At 39.7% G+C, this 19276-nt stretch overlaps 1 protein-coding gene across 3 annotated transcripts in view; it reads right to left on the bottom strand.

Moving 5' to 3' along the window:
* The window catches only part of TMEM132D (transmembrane protein 132D), a 279666-nt gene that overhangs the window by 150426 nt on the left and 109964 nt on the right, over nucleotides 1-19276 (bottom strand). For all 3 annotated transcript variants that reach the window (XM_087754869.1, XM_009473096.2, XM_087754868.1), the window contains exon 3: nucleotides 6491-6637. In XM_087754869.1, the coding sequence (XP_087610995.1) occupies nucleotides 6491-6637 (147 nt within the window). The remainder of the gene's footprint in view (nucleotides 1-6490; nucleotides 6638-19276) is intronic.

Consider the following 19276-nt stretch of genomic DNA (forward strand, 5'->3'; position numbering starts at 1 on the left):
AATTAACATGATGCCTTTATCAGTTTATTGTATTTTCTCATAATTTTTATCATTATTCCTACACATGCAATGAGAGCTGACAGTTGATAACTCCAGTTCTCCCTGGGGTGTGTAGTGTGCTGGCATAACTGTGACAGTGATCCCAACTCTCTGCTTCAAGGATTCAAGTCCTAGAAAATCTGCAGCCTCTGGGTTGCCACTGAAAAAGGTGGCCCTCTGTCCCTGACCCCTTGTGACTCCACTGCAGCCTCCAGAAGCTAAGGGTACAACATGTACCAGATCAAAGTGGCTATTTAACTAAAGCTTCAACTACTCTTTTCAGTTACTTTTAGCTAGGGCAGGAGCGGTAAAGATCAGGAGAAAACAGTCAATATATCAATGTATTCTGGAAACATGAAGCACTACTTTAAAGAATATTCTTCATCCTACATTGCTAAAACCATATAAAGCAACAATCAGCTGCACTGCAGTAAATCCTGCCCCTGCCCTAAAACTTTCTGGCGTATTTTTATTCTTTGCACTTGACCATAAAGTAGAATAAAAGCCCTTATACGATCTCGGTGCTTATCATGTACCCTTCTAGAGGTGGTGTCCGACTTTCTCCCATTCAGCACATAAAATCCTACAGGTGATGGAGGGATACCATAGTGGTATGAAAAGGTACAGGCACTATTGAGAATCTCCTTTACTTTCCTGACTCTTCAGTCCTCTTGTGAACTATTAAGTCGTATCGAGTTACATTTTAGGGGTAACTTCACCTCTACCACTTTCCTTAAGATGATATGCATGTAGCAACGATGTAGCTCTGAATATCACCAACTGCAAGCCGTTAGGAGATGGTAAATGCTATATAACTGTACATTAGTATTTCAAAAGGATGATCCCGGAATGAGGAAATTAGATCTGCCTCAAAAGAGAGCACCAGCAATTCAATGCTAATTGTCACTTTTCCTGTTTCAAATAACATTATGCTCACAAAGAAAAGAACACAGGAATAGCCTTCCTCTCTAAGGAGAACCCTAAAATTCAGCTGAGATTAAAGGGAATCTTCTTCATAGTGACAGCTGAATTGCCCTGTGGTACCTCCTTCATGTAAATGTCAGGGATATAGGAACAGAGTCCACCTCTAAGATGCCGGAAGACTATCTACATGCCTTTGAAGTGCTTTCCTGCAATCTTTTTGTTTTTAAATGAATGAGTCTCTTTCAAACAAACAGGTAAAAAAGTTGGCTAATAATGCCTTTATCTAATAGTTGTTGGTTAATATTTCATCTCTTCTGATTTGTTTCAAGATGGTAATCATAAATATTTTTTCTAGCATATTAGCATTGAGTAGGATGATTTCAAGAGAGATTCTGCATTTCTTGATAAATAAAATGGTTTTCTTTTTAAAAAAATTAAAAAGTGTGTCAGCACGTAAAAGAACGATGCACTGAGGCTTGGTTCATACAAATTCATTTCGCCTCAACATCTCAAAGGTTTCTCTCTCAGAGGGCACATTTAAGTTTTAAAATGAGAAATAGACATTTGTGAGTAATTGCTTTCAAACAGCGGAATGTAAACATGACTTCTGAGATGTTTAGTACTTTCACATCATCACAACATATAAACTCTTAGAAGCCTAGAGGTTTCAAATAACAGAGGAAAGTAAAAGAAAAGGCCAAATGGTAAACAGTATGAAACTCTAAATCTACCCAGGGTAAATACGTTTACAGCTGATCATCACCCATGTGGCTCGGAAGTATAAATGGAGTTGAACTCTGGTATCTCAGAATCAAATTAACATATATCTGCCCAATAATACATATCTTAATGTATTACATCAGCATCAATGATGCTGAGTGAATAGCCAGGTTTTTTAGGGCTGAATAATTATTCTCAGAAAGTAATTTGGAACCACATAAAAGATATCTCCCTTCCCTCCCACCCCCCCAATAGTAAAAATAGTATTCAAAAAAAAAGAAAAGGAGAAATCTTTTTTGCTCAGAATTCACATATTGCTTTATCTTTTGAAGGAGAAAAAAAAAAAAAAAATCTCTTGGGTTGCCATAAAAACACCCAAAGATACAGCCTAACCCAACGCTTTGCCCACTCTGCCTGCCCAGCTTTTTTAATGTCATACTTGAATATATCCCATCTGAAAGCACGTATGATTTTCTTTTCTTGCTTTTGTTTCAGCATGATAAACTGAAGCTCCTGTGATTCACACACAATGTGATGGGACAAAATACACTGGAAATTATTTTTGCTACATCATGCATCTTTTCTGTAATTCCATTGAGTATAAAATTTTCTTTCCAAGCAATAATAAACCTCTAGTTGATAAAGTCATGTGAGCACATGAATAGCAAGGAAAAAAAATTAATGGTGATCTAAAACATAAAGCATATTTTTATGAAGCATTTTGATGAACACCAGCAAGAGACATAATGTAATTATTGTGGCTATTAGGCTGTTATTTATGTCAAATTTGTTGCTTTTGTTGCTTCAGAAGCATTTTAGGATTATAGCACTCTTGAGAGTCTATCAAATGTACTGGCAGATGCAACAAGTAAGAGAATGAGGCAATAGCTCACTGTTGTTACAATATGAAAACTAAATGTTAAGTAACTAGATTTGAAAATGAGAAATATAGGGCACTAAGGATAATGGTATAAATGTAATAAAAAAAAGTATTGTGTAGGAAGATCAAAGGCAATGCTGCCATACGTTTTCCTGTCCCCTGTTATTATCTAATATCGAGTTAATTTCTTGTATTATAAAAATGTTAAGAAAATTAAGCACTGAAATACAGTATCATGAAAAAATGAGGCACGCAGGAACAAATGAGGGATATAGCCCAGAAAATACTGTCATTGTGTCTTACTGTGCCCATATTATCACTGACTGATTCAGTCACTCATAGTTCAAAATGAAAATAAGTTTCTTTACTAATAGCGGGACCAGCATCTGGTTTCAGGCAGCATAAGCCAATAACTCCTTCAATGCTACAGAACTGTAACCCAAAAGTGCAAGTGGAAAAGCATCAAAAGAAATGTTATCTATGTAATATTTCCAATGATACGCATAGGGCAAAGGAAATCGCTGAACAAAGCTTATCCATGATATAGTTCAAAGACATTCGGGGATAAGGCAGTAAATGGTCATATCCAGACATTAAGGTTCTACTCAGAGATGGCCAAGCTTTGTCTATAATTATTTTGCACTTGCTTGGATCAATGGCCTCATTCCCAACATAAGCACAGGGAACAATAATGTATTCTCCAATGGAATAACGAACATTTGTACCCAAAAATATAAACATGAATAAAATATTTTAAGAGGATCATGACGCCCATTAGTATCATATCAGAACATCTTGCTTAATGTCTCCATGGAAGCTATGGATACAGGAAAGTGCTATCAATCATGTTTTGCAGACAAGGAAAATCCAGTAAATCTGCATCTTCAGCCACCTCAATGATTTTCCAAACCCATCCCACCTAGCATGCTTCCAGTCCAACAGGAAACACTGGAGCAGAACAGACAGGAATCCAGATCTTCCACTTTCGGCTATTCTTCTTCTCAATCCTCACTAGCACAGCAGAGATGTTTAATTTCAGGTACAATGAGAAACAGCACTAACCCAAGAAAACACACTGAAAATGCAGTACTCCTCTGATCTCATCTTTCTATTCTATTCACCTCATTACATGAGGAATCAAGAAAAACAAAGATCAGCCAACTTCCAAAGGAAATAAGTAAAGGATGGCACATAGTAGGATGTACCTCCCTGATTCAATCATTGTTTCAGTGTTTCCCAAGTCACATTTCTGAGTCACTGGTTAATTCCCATCACACCATTCTCTATTTGTTTTTTTTGGTCATCTACATAACAATAGAGGGATGGAAGATAGATGCTTCACAGAGAAGAACAGAAGTGCTGTACAGATGCTAAAAGTAGTAAGCCCATCTAATAATCTCACGGGTCAGGATTTAGAGTGCTACTAAATTATTATTGCCCGAGAGTGAAATCAGAAGAATCGGGGGGAACTTTATAATTGCTTCACCATTAATCTGGAACAGTGTCACAAGCCCATAATAAGCAAGGCACCGAGAACTTCAAATCGTATTTGACAGATGGGCTTAATTAGTTATTCTCATACAGACTCATAATATTTGTTGTTAATATTCATTCTAAAACACCCTGCTGGCTGTGATAATATTTATATGTTAATCCTGTTACGATAAGCTTTCAGTGCCAAAACCTCTCCAGACAAAATGACTGATCTGTTTCAAACTTCGATAAAGAAATGCTCCGGCATCCTGGTTAAGCTTGTCACTCGCTCAAGTGCCTCCGTAATCTGTGAAATTACACCTGTTACAGTAAGTTAGCTTTATTAACACTAGTTCCTGATCCATGTAAAACTATCAGAAGCACAAAGGTATTGAATCTTTAGTTAATTAACATTGCCACCTTTGCATTCATGTGATCAGATCTCTGATTTTTAAGAGTAATTAAATGATATGCAAACAGAGTTTGTCAAATTTCTAAATGAACTATGGAGGCAAACAATTTGGTAAGAGACACCAATATTTAGCTGTTAGCCATTGTGCATATTTAGTGACACCAAACATGTCTAGATAAGGAAAAAAATTGTTTCCCAAAAAATATTGAGCACACTCTCTTTCCCCATATAATGCTCGATCTTACTTCTTAAAATGAATAGCAAAACAGATATGACTATATTTAATTAAAGGAAAACAACATACTGAATAATACATTCCAAATATTTTACATTTATTCACAAATAATGAGGAAGAAGTTCTCAAAAGTGAGAAAACCACAAAATCTCAACGGGGAACTTGGATGGAATAAGTCAAACCAGAGAGTTACACATATACCTTGTCTCCACTTGCTTTTCTTTCCAGTAAAATCCAACATGTATACGAGCTCACATTTCTTTTAATAAACGTGAAGCAATGCTTATACTCAGCATGTGAAAGTACACAGAATCCACAACCACTGCATGAAAGGTATGTAATTTTTTGTGTACAAGGGGTCATTTTGAAGGCTTGCCGCTGAATGATGAATAGTGAAGGGAAATAAGTTGCCAAGCTTCAATTCCCCCATGAGGTTGCATTATATTTTCCTGACGAGGAACAGACATCAGGCAAATGCACTGTAGGGACCCAACAAGATAAAGTGTGATAGAAAACTCATCGTTGAAATAATCTTTGATTTTGATCCAACGCCCGTTTCAGTCAATGAAAATATTCACACTGTCTTCAAATAGCTTTGAACTGGGATTTTAAAGAATCTGTCTGACAGACTGTGCTAGACAGTAGGAAGCTCTGACCTTGGCACACATACACACTGCTTCTTTGACCAATAAAATTCAGTCAGGTACGAGACAATATATGCTTTAGATGGGAAAATTCAGGATACTATAGCAGCGAAATTGTGTAGAATCTGAGTTATAATAAGGAGAAAGTGATTTGTCATGATTAGGAAGGGAAATTCTTCCCTTCCTCTTTTTTTCATATACCCAGATTGCAAAGGCATGAAACTTTCTAGTCATTAGGCTCAGAGGGTTATTTATTTAAAAATTCTAAACCACGTAGTAAATCCCCAAAGCCTATAAGGTTTTGTAAAATTTCAGAAGTAAATCACAACACAGAACTTCCATGTTACATGGCAAGCTTTCTAACAGCAATGACAAACACAATACATAGGCAGGCAGTCAGATCCTTATAAATATGCATTTGACATACAGTTCCAGAAACAATGAACAAGAAGCAGCAAATTATATAAAACCGTATTCATTAAAGCAATCAGTTGTGACTAGAAAAGGAACATCCACCTGCCAGATGAAGGCTGTTTAAGACAGGTCAGTGTCCTATCTATCTAAGTTCTTGCACAATGGAAATAGAAAATGGAAAAATCTATTCCCTTCTGCAAATTAAAAATTCACATAAATCTCACCAACGAATATGTGGGTTTGATACCAGGAGTACATTTTAGTTTCTGCTGGATAAAAAAACCAAAAAAACCCCCACCCTCCCCCCAAAAAAGACCCCCCCCCCCAAAAAAAACAACCCACCAAAAAAAACCCAAGCAAAAATTAAACAAAACAAAACAAAACAAAACAAACCCAAAACAACAACAACCCCCCCGCCAAAAGTAATTACCCCCGCTATAATGCCTGGCAGCAAATAATCTGAAGAGACTAAACTAGTCACAACCAAATTCTAAGGTACGAAACATGTTCTTCTAAATACTCTGTGAAAACAATGTTTCCTGCTAGTTTTACCTTGAGTATTAGGACCGAATAACATTTTGTTCAAAGCCTATGTGGTAAAATTAACAATGCACTACAAAATAAAGACATTCAGCGCTTTTCTAAAAGCATTTTCATCATGCACTATAATATTAAAATCATGGCAAAATGCTTTGAAAAGGAAAAACAACCACTAGTTATTAAAAGATAGGCTGCTGGAAATGACCTACCTGTTTTCAGAAGCAGCAGATTTCCTCTGGCAAACAATAACAGCTGGTGCATATTTCCCGGTATAATCCATGCTCTCTCTGATGTCCCATAAGTATGGGCTGCTGGCTCTTACACTGAAAATGTTCACACCTTTCTTCACCTTTGCCCTAGGAGGAAGGAGAGGATATTTCACCAATTAGATACAAAATGTCAGCTCGATCTGTTACTTATTTCTTAATTATTTTCTCATTACTGCCCCACAGAAAATGCTACCGCTCATTAGAGTTCAACAGTATTACAAGGAAAAGAGATGAGAAAATTAATTAAGAATTTCATATTTTGAAGAAATTATATCAAGACAGAAATCTTATTGAACTAATGGTAATTACAGCTTTAGTCATAGCTAAATTGCAGAGTAGATTTGTCCTGGAGCACAGTCCTCACTCCTGCTCTTCCATTATCGTACTGTGGGCACCACTGAGCATCTTAAGGCTCTCGCTTGACTAGAAGTTATTGTATTGGAGAGGAAAGTATCATTTTTGTCCCAAAAATAAGTCAGTGTTGCTGTGCCTTATATTTGGAGTGAGGAGCTGAGAATCCTTGCTAGCACTTGTACTACAAGCAAAATCTACCTTTTCTTCTCCCTGCCCCCGGCAATTACTCAAAGATGACATTTCATATCTTTGCTCCAATTTTCATCATCTTTCCGAGTCCACAACATTTCTTCATTTTCTTTTAATACTGTTGGGCTTAACTGTTCTATCAGCTCTGATCCTAAAAATACTTAAAAATGTTCTTATTTTTCCAGAAGTGAGTGGCTCCTTGGGAAGGCTGTTTCCAAGTACGAGGGAAACAATAGGAAAAGCTGTATGACAAAATGTTACAGTCACGACCACTGGACTGGCTCCTACCGAGAAGTACTTTCTGATTCTCATGTGTGAGCACAATATTTCTGGTTTTGAATAACCAGTGGAAAAGAGGAACAACATATATGCATTTTTAAATACCTGTTTTACTTCCTCTTAGCAGCTGTTGTAATCCTGAATTCTTTCTCTCCCTTTATTTAACTAAATACCTAAATATGTATCTTAAGGCACCATTGAATTAGTCCACAGCTATAAAATGTTGGCCAGTTTACCGAATTATGAGTTTCTGGTGGTATTAACTTTTGGTTTCTCCATGTGTTTACAAAAACCAAAAGTCTACCGTGGTCAAACAGCCTCATATATGAGCTGTCAAGAAATGACAGTTTAATTATGTTTGCTTAAAGTCTCATATACACAAAATCCATTCAGTGTTATGGCAAGTTCTCAATTCTGGGCAAAGAAACAAAAAGGTATGTGATTTTTTGTATAAACAGCTGCTGCCATGCAGAGATGCTAATATCGGTAAAACAAGCACTACCAGCTCTGCCTCCGCATGAAATTACTTGTGAAATCTTAGAAGGACAACATCCACACAGATGTTTTCAGAATAAAAAGCCAAAGGATTCCTTCAACTGTCTTGGATAAAAAGAGTTATCTCTCATTTCTTCTACCACTAACTCCACAGCAGTGGCTGTAATTTCCTTAGAACACCTGGAAGAATTAATACACGAAGACCACCGATTTGTGCTCATGTTCTTCTATGCTACTTTCACAAAATGTATTTTAAGCAGGTGCAGTTACTGCTCCTAGACCACAGACATCCCTCAGGACAAGAGATCAATGGTCAAAGAAGAGTGGAAATTAAACTGCATTCCTGGCATCTCGGAGAAAGAGAGGGAGACAGAAAAAGGCCAGACAATCTGGATGAAACGTTTTTCAGCATATGTCTTTAGCTATTCCTAGTGACTGGCATCTGGTCCTGCCTTTCTGTTCCACCTCAAGAAAGGAGAACTGCTGGGTGTCAACTAAGACCAATGAGAAAAAAAATGGTTCCCACTTCACAGGGAAACAAGGGTGGTTCACATCTTTCCAAGTTAAGCTGGCTATGATTAAGAAACTCATACCCACCCTTCTAGCTCTCTCATGTGCTAGCTGTCTCTCCAGTAGTTGATCATAGCTGATGAGAAGGTACCGGCGTGGGATTTGGGCCACCTAGCTCAGTTTATGTATTTGGAAAGGCAACTGCCCCTCAGGGCAGCTGTGTAGGTATAATAAACCATCGGTGTAGCGCGCGGTGTATTTGATCAGTAACCAACTGCTGCCCTCACAGTCTGCATGCGCCAATGAGTATTATCTAAGCTTTCTATATGTCCTGGAGCCTCCCTGGGACACATGCAGGAACACTGATCCTGTTGTGAGACATTTGGAAGTCCCGGCCAGAGATATTAAGCCCTTGAATTCTTCTGGACAACATTTCTCGGGGGGCAGGGGCGGGGAAGGGTACATGTCCTGGGAACCCAAACAGTCAGTAGCCTTACCTAAAAGCAACCATTTTCCCATGACTGGAGGCTAAAAGCAATTACTATGTTACAATTGCTACTTAAAAACACACAACAGATGATATTGACTATACAACTGCTATGTTTTTATATGTTTTATTAACAAAACTGGTAGGGAATCAAGCAAAAAGCAGCCTTAGAGCACAGCATATTTTACCTTGCTCTGCTGGCACATATGCAATAGCTTTACTGCAATCAAGAAAGCTGTGCAGGGTCTCAGTACTGCTAAGTAAACAGCCACAAACTGAAAATAGTGGAAATTACTCAATTATATTTTAAAACACATTAAAAACCAGATTAAAATTAAGTGTACAAACACAGACACATAACAGATGCCATCCTCTTATTTCCTGTCTGGATTCTTTTAAATGCCAGAGTGACGAGGTAAACCAGAAAAAAGGACACAAAACCAGAAAGACAAGCTGAGTTTGTTTATCCTTGACATTCGCTTTCTCCACTGACAAACTGCCATCCTGCACAGATATCTAATATTTCAAAACAAATGCAGATCCTGGTGTACACTCCTTGGGGTAACTGCAGTCTATGGATCATGATTTCCTTTTTATAAGGTCTAATTTAGTCATCTATTAAAAGCTCCAAACCCCTGATTTTACTGAATATTAACAAGATTGCTGTTTTCTACAGAATTAGAGGTTAGGAACTCTTTTTGAAGAATCAGTTAAATACACTTCTGTAATTAGCACAAAAGCTTCAATTCCACGATCCCAGGAAACGCTTTTTCCTCCAGTGTGTCTTGGTGCTGTCTTTGCCACTGTTGGGGAGTTGCAGAATTTTATTCACCCAATTTACAGTGGCAGTAGCACTTTGCAATTACCAAAGAATGACCCGGATGAAACAGGGTTAATAATAACTGAAGGTATGTTATTTGTCAACAGATAAAACTGAAGATACCTGAGGTGCAAACACTATGACTGCTGTCAGGGCTCAATTACTTTCTTGCAAATCTGCTTTATTGAATCGCCTGGCTGTCACAGGGCAAGCTGGGTCTTCAACCCTTCAGCTGCTCGTGAGAGTGCTCATGAGACAGCCTCTTGGTTCAGCCGCAGTTCAGCCTCCTAAGATTTCTCAGCTGCAATAGGCAAAAAGGCATCTGAGAAAGCTTTTTCATTTATTTTCTCACAGTTAACAGTAAGTACAACAGATTGTATGTTTGCTTAACACACTGTGGCTGGGCAGCAGAAAGTAAAGTTGTTTGAGTATCTGGTGCCCATCAGTTCACTTTGGAAAAGAAGAGGAAAGAAAAGACTTATTAAACATTCTGTTGCGGCTGGTTTTGTTTGAGGCTTTGGTTTGGGGGTTTTTTGGTGTTGGTTTTTTGTTTTGTTTTGTTTTTTCCCCCTCTCTCAAACAAGGCACCTATCCAACTAAACACTTCCATAGGTGTTACTACAGGCTGTTATTTACCTCTGGATCACTGCTCACAGAGCAGCACACTGGTTACTGAGACTCATAAGCAGCTCACCCCTTGCACCAAATCAATCATGGCAAACAAAGCCCTTGGGAGCCCTCAATCCCTGAAAACCCGTCAGTGCTGACAGGGTACAAATCAAGGGAAGGGAGAAAGAAAAAAAAAAAACAAACAACCAAAAAACCAACATGGAACTCCCAGAATCAATACATCACACCTGAAATGAAGGAAATACATTTCTTAAGTGCATAAAGATAGTGATTCCCAATTCTATCTCATGACCCACTAAACACTGTGTTTACTCTAGTGATAAAAGAGGCTTCGACTCCACCAATTAAAATGCAGGCAATGTCCTTTCTCATTTATCAAAGTGTCTGTTTTAGCTCCCCCAGTTTTTGCAGCTTACAACCAGTTAGCGCTTAGCTTTCAGCCCATGTTATTACTGCAGGCTGGTAATGGCTGTGAAATTGTTACTTAAGTGTTGTATAAAGTGGAACAGCTGGCTGGTGAAAAATAACAGCATTACAGCACGTGTGCTGCTAAGGGCCACGGTACAATGTCAACAGAGTGTCTGGTTTGAAGCACCACAGGGAAGGGAAAGAGGAGAGAGCGCGAGCACACACGCAAATTCACCCTCAAGACGTGCAGGAGATCAAAGCCAGGGAGCATGCGGAGGGCGCAGATATCCTGCCACAAGCAGGACTCCCCTCGCCACATTTTACTCCTGACAATGTCCCTCCTGCAGCATACAAATATCACACATCCCTCCATTCCAAAACAAAGTGCAAATAAACAGGGAATCTAACCCCTAAACAGCTCAAAATAAAGATGTTTTAGACCCATGACATTGAATCTAGTTTTCTATTACTGTGAGCGCTCAGGGCAAAGATCTGTGGGAACCTTTCATGCTCCTTCTGAGAAAGTGAGTTACTTTCAACATCAAAGGAATAAAAAGAAAAGGGAGGCTGTGAACACAGGTGCTACCACTGGTTATCATCTTATTACCAGTGGCGACTAGAAGGTGGCGGATAGATTGCGTACAGAGGGGTGCATTTTTGAGAGCTTCTAGGCACCTAACAGACACAGCAGCGGGCTCTGAATTTGCCTTGTCACTGTATCTCCCCAAAGCACTTCAGAAATAACTTGAGGGGGGTTCTATTTCTGTTTATCTTTAGTGCTTTTTCCTGCCCAGAGCCTAATCTTAACCCAGCAATGGAGAGAGACAAAAATAAGTGTTTAACTGTACAGGATGGCAGTCTTCATTTTATGAATATTCACCACCTTTGGACTGTGACAAGAGTAATAAGTGTAGGAAAGGCTTTTCCCCCCACCAGTCCATTTGAAACCAAAGACAAGCAAAATGTGAGTGGAAACGGACCTGACCATAGCTCTTCATGGCATAAGGCAAAGAAATCGGGTCCATTTCCACTCCCTGGAAAGTCTAGTGCACTGATCTAAGACAGCAGCAAAATACTCCCCCGCAAGAAACCCTGAAAGCATTCACGATCCTACCCTGTAAATACCCAATATATGTCATTGCCCAGAGCCCATTTTTGCTGATGGCTAAGCCACAGGTTGCTCTTCATGCAGGCTCTTTCCAATGACATCACCTCTTGACCCAGTAACAAATTACAGCTGCTGGAGGTGGAAACATCTAGTTCGTATTTCCTGGGGCTCCACTGTTACTAGCTTTGAAGAGGCTGAATAGGTAAAATAGCCATTCCCCAGACTCTAACCATGGGCTGACAGATCTCATCAGGGTCTTTCTGAAGACCAGAGTTAAATGTCGCAGCTTGAGAATCAGGCAGTACGGGACTGGATGCTACCACGGGATCTAAAATCTAGACTGCAATTTTGGCATGACTAAGCCGGAGAACTAAACAATTCCCAGGTAGCTACCTCTTGCTGGCAAGTCAGTAAGAGCAGAATGGTCGCCGCCTCAAAAGCTAACGCTCCGAGTACACTAAACGTGGTCACCCTCTGCAGTACCCGAGGTCATTCTGTTGCTGCACGTTGCATAAGTGAGACCATTTTGATAGCAGAACACTTCAGGCTGACATTTGCATCCTGATGTTTCACATCCTGCAAACAACCTCATCCCTTCCCAGAGGTGTGATTCTACCAAGCAATCCCAGGACCAGTTCTATTCTCTTCTCAAGTATGGAAAAAAGAATACGTGTTACTGCCCACCATCATCCCTCAGACTATTGCCAATTTTTTTGGTTCTGGTTACTCTCAACAAGCTTACATGGCGGTGACCCATTTCTTACCTTACACTGCATGTGCTGCATCTGCAGCTCTCTGTGCCTAAGAATCACGTTAAAATGCACCAGAACATCAGATAGCAATGGAAAATAGCAACAAATTTTCTGCCTTTACTTCAGGACAGGCTTCTTTTTCATTTTGGAGTACCAAAATTAAAGACAACACAGGTAAGACAGGTTTGTGAATGCCAGAAAAGCTAGTAAGCTAATGAATAGCACTAGAATGAGAATTAAGTATGTTAGTCAGAGAGCATAACAGACATAACAAAAGTAAAAGAGAGGGTGAAGCATGAAGCCAATCTTCCTAGTGAAAGCAAAAACCAGAGGTAATTAGGTGGACAGCAGGCCCCTTTGTCTTTCCAGTCTCCCTGAAAATCCGTCTTTGGGGCAGAGTAGATTAGAGCTTCTTGGCCTAATCGATAGATTAGAGCTTCTTGGTATCAGAAGCCACCACTTCTTCCACCTCAGCTAGTGCTGGAACTTGTGTCACTGTGGGGGGGTCTTGCAGCAAATGAGGAATCAGAGCAAACACTTTTAGCATACGTGGCCCAGTCCCTTTTGCAAAAGTCTTTTTTCCCTATTGGCTTCGAAAGATTGACTTGGACACATTTCTTATATAAACAGAGCTGATCCAATTAACCACTCCATGGTACAAGGAGGACTGGTTGGAATTTGTGTCCCCAGCATTTTCACTTCTAATTTTATGTACAACATTAGAGTGATGCTAAATTTATACACTTTAAGGCCATACTCTTCTTTTGCCTTCCTCTGCAGTTTCATTGCTTTTTATGGCTGAAGCTAATATAGGACAGAATTTGAGCCTGAAAGAGATTCATCTCTTTGAACATCAGTCAAAAATAAAACGTGTCTGTCATTGAGAAAACAGGCAGAACTCAGCCTGTTTTTGTTAGACTTAAGGCTCATCTGCAGTGAGTGGATGAAAACCAAGCGTACAAAGGCTTTGTGGATTTGTATCTATCATGAACCCCTGAAGAAATAAAGACGATTAAAAAAAAAAGTTTTCCCTATCAAGCCTTCATAGTTGAAACTCTTTCAATGGAAGGAACTGTATTTGAGAAGGGCCCATTTAAATAAACTGGTTTAGAACTGACTAAACAACATTGCAGCTTTCTCTGTGCAACAGGAATGACACATCACAAAAATTATGTCATGCAGTAAGACACCACTTTATACTAACCATCTGAATGTCTGGGTTTTAATTTCATAACCCATTTTGGCATGGCTTATAAGAGGTAGGATTTGGATGCCAGGATTTAGTGTACAGAGTTGGCTTCTGTAAGGCTTTTTTTGTTCTGTTTTCCCCATTGAATACTTCATGTACAAACCAGTGTTGTCAGTTGTTTTCAGAGAAGATGCCTCGAAGTTTCTTCAGATTACACTAATAGTTTCACTGATTGAAAATCCACAGCAGAAGAGAATCGGGAGTCCCTGGGATACCAATGGAGTTAGAATAATTTATGGAGAGAGGTCTAGCACAACATAAGCTATTTAAAGCTGTATAATATACCCACAAACTCTTATTAAGGTCTGTGGTTTTCAGCCCTGCGAGACAGAAACCAGTTATCATTATGCATCACCATGAAAGCGGATTAAAATTAAATCAATCTGTTTATCTATGGGTTTGCAATGCAGCTTTTCCAAAGCATAACATGCTCTCCATCTAATTAACATTTCAGAAGGAAAAACCGTTCCACACAGACACTAAACCACCCTCATTCAAATGGAGATATTACAAAAATACAGCCCAGGTGAATTTATCACAAAATTTAATTAGTGAAAGGGCACAAGACCTATTTAGGCTTCAAAAGTTGATTTGTGAATACCAGGAGTTAAATAAAATAGATCTCTTTGTAATATATACCTCTTGAACTTGACAAAATCGCCTATTGCACTTATAGTTTACGTGCATGCACACAGTTGCCTATATATGTATACACACATGCATTACACACACAGATTTAGATTTTATTCCTGTGGCTTTCAGACAGAAAGTCCTTATTAAAAACATGTTTTGCAAGATGTAAAACGCACAAGTCTCTGGAGAATTAAAAGGAAAGAACGCATAGAAATCAATTTCAAGCAGAAACAAATATAGAGTTTGTAGCTCTGACTTCTATTCACTTACAACAAGCCATGAGAGGGCCCGATCCTCAGCGGGAACCAGAACCCTTTGTGGCCTGCAGAACCGGATCTTTTTGTTGAAGACAGACCCCAAATTAGAGCTCAGGAAGCAAACCTTAGGAGTTACGCGAGTAGTAAGAATAGCACTGCGCCTCCCCAGGGACCCCAGCAGCAGCCACCTTGCGACTCCCAACATGAAGGAGAAGTCAGAAACAGGTTTTTCATAAACTTCATGTCTGAGTCAGCCAGCAGTCTGGCTGGTGCACCCGTCTGCTAATTTCATCTTGTGGACTGTACATGATGTCAAATAAGTGGCAAAGCACTGAGAAAGAGGAAAATAGCAGCATTGTAACCTGAAGTGGCAATACAGAAAAGTGTGCTACTAGCAGGCAAAATCTCAGTAATACAATAGATAAGACACCATTGTTACAACTGACAATAGTACTGTTAGCGATGCTCTAAGGAGGTATTATTGCGTTAAGGGACAAGCTGGTATTCCTGCCCATAGCCATATCTCAATACGAATTACAAAACAAGCACAGAGAAGTTTAAGAGGAGATACTGTCTTAACGCTGATAGTTAGAGGTCAAGGTGAAGAGGTAATCCATGATCTCTTTTTACCCGAAAGTACTCAGCAAATGCAGCGTTTTAACATAACACTGACTTACTGTCACCTCTTCCAGCTGTATGGCACGTTTTCCTACAGGAAAGCATAATTGGGCAATAATGAGCACCGATACTAAACAAAACAAAATATTTATGTATTCAAGGGTGTGAAGGAAGGTGTTTGTTTACAGAAATGAAAGACAAAGATAAATAGTGCTGCCTGCTGATTTAAAGTGGTTGGAAGCCCTGTGGACTGTTCCCAGCTACTGCTTCCAAAATAAATGCAAAAATATGATGCAGGGTCTGAAACACATCTTTCTAAACTGCTTGTAAAAAGAAAACAATGCAATACATCCCTTCCTTTCCTGGCCAAACATCAGCAAAGCTGCTAACAGCACAGCCTGAGCAATCAACAATTTTTTAAATTTGGCTTAGATTTAAGAAGGGATAGGAAAACCAAAGTACAGTACTGGGGACTGTGCAGTGAAAATAGAGTACCATTTGCCCCATTTCAGAGGTGAAAAAACCGGTAGGAAACAGCTACCATACCACAACAAGCATGTGGGTGAAGTTGATTGTGAGCAACCCCCAGAGAGCCATCTAGAGCAAAGATGGGTGTAATGAAGGATTACCCATTTATCCATTGCAGCGGAGTAAAACGGCACGGAACAACAAACCTTTTTTTCCTATTATTTTTAAGTGCTGGAGGGACATTTTTATGTGTGTGTTTATGTACGTGTACATATACTCTGATGCTGAGTGGGCAAGCAACAAGTGGAGAAATTCTTCCGGATTCACTTAAATTGGCTGAGAATATTAAGAGCACAGTGAATAAAGACAACAAGGCTGGTGAACCATGCAGTACGAGTCTTCCAAAACAAACAGTTGCAGAATAAGGAACAGAGCTCTATAATGGGGTTGGTAAGACTATTTCTTTGGCTCTATCTGCAAAGCAGCATCTAGTGCACGACCTTTTGGGTTTGAAGTCACACAATAAGACACAATTGTTGAGGGATGCAGGTACTACTCCAGAGCTATGACCTGGCTAATCACCTTTTCACAAGAGCTGAATGGGGGATGCTGCTAGCAATCAAAACTACAAGAATTTTGACTTATCAAGCAGATCAATAGCCACTGCCCAAACTCCCTTCACAACGTGACTACTAGCTGTCAGAAAAAAGCAGTGCACACCTTCAAGCAAATGATTCAAGGCTGAGGCTAAAATGTATTAGCAATCACAATAATATCATAAATGCAGACAGCACATTTATCTCAAAAGAATCTCCAAAACTGTTCCTGTCCTCTCCTGGAGAGCCTCAACTGCACAAATGCTTTGTGAGCCTAATGCTCCTCCCAGTGAGAGCAGCCCCAGTGCTTGGCAGTGCATCTGCCCTTTCAGTTCTTCAGGGGGACACCTTGAAACTCATGGCAGTGCTGGTGAAGGGTTTGGTGCTTGGAGGTGATCTAAAAAAGGTTCTTTATTGGAAAGTTTATTTCCAACTTCATAAGCAGGACAGTTCTGAGGTATTTCCAAATCACATCCTAATGCAAAATGAAACAGCAATATCACTGAGCAACGAAAGAGAAGATTACCTCGACAGTGTTAACAAAGACCCATCAGTGAAAATGAGTTAGCACTGTTCCCTAGCAACTTCTCACAGCTGCAGATAAAATCATTTTCTGGACATCACAGAAATTGTGAATACTTGGTTCTCTTATACAGGAATTCTCTCATCCATTACCTATATGCAGCCCCCTCTAGGAGGTAACGCAGAAGCAATCTACGGCAAGCTGTACCATCACATTAACTCATCCAAAAATTTTAAAAAACACCCATGGATCCATATGTGCTGTGTTTGCCCTTCATTCAATGACGTGTATGTCAGATGTTCAAAGAATAGCATCAGAGAGACAGAAAAACAGCATATAACAATCTTGGCTGCAAAAATCCTGAGTCTGCAAGCCCTTTTTCATAAAGGTGTTTCCTCACTCACGGGAGCAGTTCTGCTGATCCCTGATGACATTACTTAAGGTTTACAGAATCAGGTCTACAGTAAAGAAAATGTAAAGTAAGTGTATAAATAAAGGTTTGGGTTCTTTAATGGAGAAAAAAGCCTGCATTGCTCCAAAGAGTTGCTATCGGCATAAAATAGATATTCACTAAGCAATTCAAATAGGAATTTTTGTTATATACGTAAAATCTCAGGCTGAACACTATGCATCTATACTGACATATTTAACCATCTTTCTGTCATCTGCACGAGTGGCTACCAAAGCAACATTTGCTAAATAATAGCAAGGATTTCTGCTGCAGGCAAACCCTAATAGCTCAATGAAGCCACTGATGCAGAAGGGAGTTCAATTAATACAAAAATGACACTGCCCAAAATTATTCCGTGTCCTTAATGTAGGGCACACGCAATGTGGTCTGTATCCAGCTGCAGCAGTTAACCCTAGTGCATGTCAGAGCACAGTTACGGTTATGATTTTAATACTGCAAGAGCCATAGCAGAGGGCTTAGCTGATCCAAGCAAGCAGAAGCAGAGATCCCTTGGAATTACGCAAAGACCTCCCTGTCAATTGCTCTCCAAGACAGAGCTATTTTGCAGGAACACAAAGGCAGCTGGTAATCCTCTCCACATACAAATCCTGAAAAACTAATAATTGCACCTCCTCTTGGCCTCAAATTTCATGCATTTCCTTGGATTGCTTTATTCTATTTGTGTATTTTAATATAAGAAAGATAACAGGGAGTTAGAGACTTCTCATCACAGCATACAGTTGTTCTAACAACCCTACTATGGAATTCAAATGTGTGAGAACCCCCTAAAGTCCACCTATCGGGGCTCAAAGTTAAATATCATGAAACAGAATATGAGAGCTTAAAATAGGGTCTGAGCAAGAATTATAGTGCACATACATTTTTCTTTTATCTTATATTAAAACTTTGTAGTTTTAGACAGCAGGTTTAACGTGTCACAATTTTTGGAAGCAGATTGCTCTTTTGAAAATAGAGGTTTTAAAAAGTTTTAGTGAGCTGACATACAGAAATCCTGCTTGTGGCAATGACTGACATTTTTTACTTCTGCAGCAAAAGCCCAGTAGCAATCAGCCAAAAATGTTAACACTCTAAATCATTTGCCACTTTTTAAAATTCTCCAAGGCAGAAGTGACCACTAGGCAGTGGTTCCTGAAAGTAAAAATGTTGTATCCCTGGCTACCAGCTGGCAGGACAAAATCCGCTAAGAAATATGAGCGGTTTTATCAGGCAACCAAAACATCAGCACAATGGATAAATGGCTGGATGATAAAGTGCCGAGAGTGATGGAATACATGGAGGCTGAAGAAACCATGACGGAGAGAGAAAAATTGCAGAAAGGGAGCCCAGGAAAATAACTTAAACCATAAGTTTATCAGACATTGACTTCCCCTCATTCTTTAAACTACAAGAAATGGGAGCTATAGTTTTGGGAATCCCCATGCTCTTATTAGGCAGTAAGGATTTTAAAACACAGCATAACGCTACCATTCAGCATGGGAAACCCATATGGTTGTAGTGAAGGAAATTAATAGTCTGCCCAGGGATTAAGGCATCGCACAGACCCACTAAAATCCCCGCGCCTGTTTGCTTAGCTTCGCCTCCGATCAATTAACTCCTGCGCTCTTGCCAAGTGGATGTGCACTCGCAAACTCAAACCTGTTTGTGGGGGTTTGACACTTTTGATAGACTTGTGGTCAAACTTAGTGTTCAAAAAAGGCTCTCAGTTTCAGCCACATGCAGCCATCCTCTCCTGACCGCGCACTGAAGCAAGCCTGGGCCACGCGCTGCCCCCTCCGAGCCGGGGTCTGGAGACCAGACGGGAGCTGCAGCACACTCCAGGTACACCCCTGATTGAGGGCACGTCAGCAGTTTAACCACATTTAGTGATGGTGCAGACCT

The sequence above is a fragment of the Nipponia nippon genome, unplaced genomic scaffold (genome assembly GCF_047370975.1).
Source record: "Nipponia nippon isolate SJK-2023a ecotype South Korea unplaced genomic scaffold, ASM4737097v1 scaffold_18, whole genome shotgun sequence".
Classification (NCBI taxonomy): Eukaryota; Metazoa; Chordata; class Aves; order Pelecaniformes; family Threskiornithidae; genus Nipponia; species Nipponia nippon.